At 45.5% G+C, this 1,538-nt stretch overlaps 1 protein-coding gene across 1 annotated transcript in view; it reads left to right on the plus strand.

Annotated features, from left to right (window-relative positions):
- The first annotated feature begins 1,033 nt into the window (after positions 1–1,033).
- KIAA0430 (KIAA0430 ortholog) overlaps positions 1,034–1,538 on the plus strand; it is a 23,440-nt gene continuing 22,935 nt past the window's right edge. Inside the window, exon 1 of the mRNA XM_008939260.1 lies at positions 1,034–1,243. Coding sequence (XP_008937508.1) covers positions 1,097–1,243 — 147 coding nt within the window. The 5' untranslated portion in view covers positions 1,034–1,096. The remainder of the gene's footprint in view (positions 1,244–1,538) is intronic.

A 1,538-nucleotide genomic window follows, 5' to 3' on the forward strand; every position in this document is an offset into this window, starting at 1 on the left:
TTCGCCGTCCCGACCGGGCTGAGGGCCAGGCCGAGCTGGAGGCGCCCGCGGCGCTGCGAGCCGCAGAGGGCAAAGCGCGGGCGCACTGCTTAACGGGACTTGCTGTTTTCTTTCGGTTCCCAATTTAATTCCTAAACCAGTTGGTGCTACCAGACGCTTTTGAAAGTAGCATACTTTAGAGTTGTAGAACTTGATTAACTTCATGCCTTACACAACGTACTTTTGCGGTAATTAGGGTTTGGGTGAATAAACTCTTTAGAAAAAGTCAAACTTCTTTTGTGGTGAAAATAACACTGGGGCAAATGTAATGCTGTGACAACTATTCCATGGATATTGCATTTAACATTAAATGCAAAAAAACCTGAGGAAGGGTGGTTTGATGAGTACATAGTTAGAGGATAGGAAGATTTCAGTGTGTTTTTTCATGTACGGTGTGGCTCGGCTTTAAGCAAGTTGCTTTGCTTGTTTGTGGTTTTGTAAAGCTAAATTGATGTGGGTTGCTGTGGGGCAGCTTGAGAATTAGGAGAAGTATTTGTAATAAATAATTTTAGTACTTTTAAGTTCTGTTTAAATACGAAATGCTGGGTATGTAATACAGGGGTACATATGGTTTTGTTAGCCAATGGAAAAACAATGAATATGCTGTTTAGTGCTTCCCACTGAGTTCACTTGCACCTATTTTGTATTTACTGGTGGGCTGTTCTTGGAAAACCTACCTCCTAGCTTCTCTTTCTCAGAGAGTATGCTGAAAGTTTCAGGGAGTTATTCCATATGGGCAGCAATGCATTTCTGGGACTCTGTAGGTAGTGCCATGGGCTCTAGCAGTGCCTTCCTTGGGCTGCCCCACCTTTGCTGCAGGTCGTGGGAATATTCCTGTACTGAACAGGCATTATTAAGGCAATGTCTCATATACATAATTAAGCTTAACATAAGTAGTGCAGGTTCAGTCATCTGGCGGTAGTGGAATTCATTACACCATGTTTTTCTCTGTGTCTTACCTTAAAAATTATTTAAATCATTCTTTTTTCTCTTTAGCAGGTGGGAAGAATGAAAGGAAGGGGGGATGAAAGAATGTTGAACCTTTTTGTTTGGCTGTATGATGGAAGGAAACAGGACAGAGAACCTCTGCAATAGATCGCTCGGATGGCTGCAGCGGCGAGAGAATGATGCTAAGCCATGGCTCTGGAAACTTTCTGATTGCTTTTCTGCTGCTGAAAAGTCTGTGTCTTGCAGTGAGAAAACGGTAATTGGTTGCTTTACTACAAGCATAGTTGATATCCTAGTACAGAGTGGTACAGCTCCCTGCATTGGTACTGCTGACTCAAGCAGGTGAGTGAGGGGGGAGAAAGAGGAGTCAGCAGTTGGCACGGTACGTGCAAGATCTACCTGAGAATTCCTGGTGTGAGCTGTGCTCGCGGCTCTCCTGCCACTCGCGGTGTTGAGCTGTGCTCGCGGCTCTCCTGCCACTTGTGGTGTTGAGCTGTGCTCGCAGCTCTCCTGCCACTCGTGGTGTTGACCTGTGCTCGCGGCTCTCCCGC

Source organism: Merops nubicus, unplaced genomic scaffold (assembly GCF_000691845.1).
Source record: "Merops nubicus isolate BGI_N331 unplaced genomic scaffold, ASM69184v1 scaffold20834, whole genome shotgun sequence".
NCBI classification, from domain to species: domain Eukaryota; kingdom Metazoa; phylum Chordata; class Aves; order Coraciiformes; family Meropidae; genus Merops; species Merops nubicus.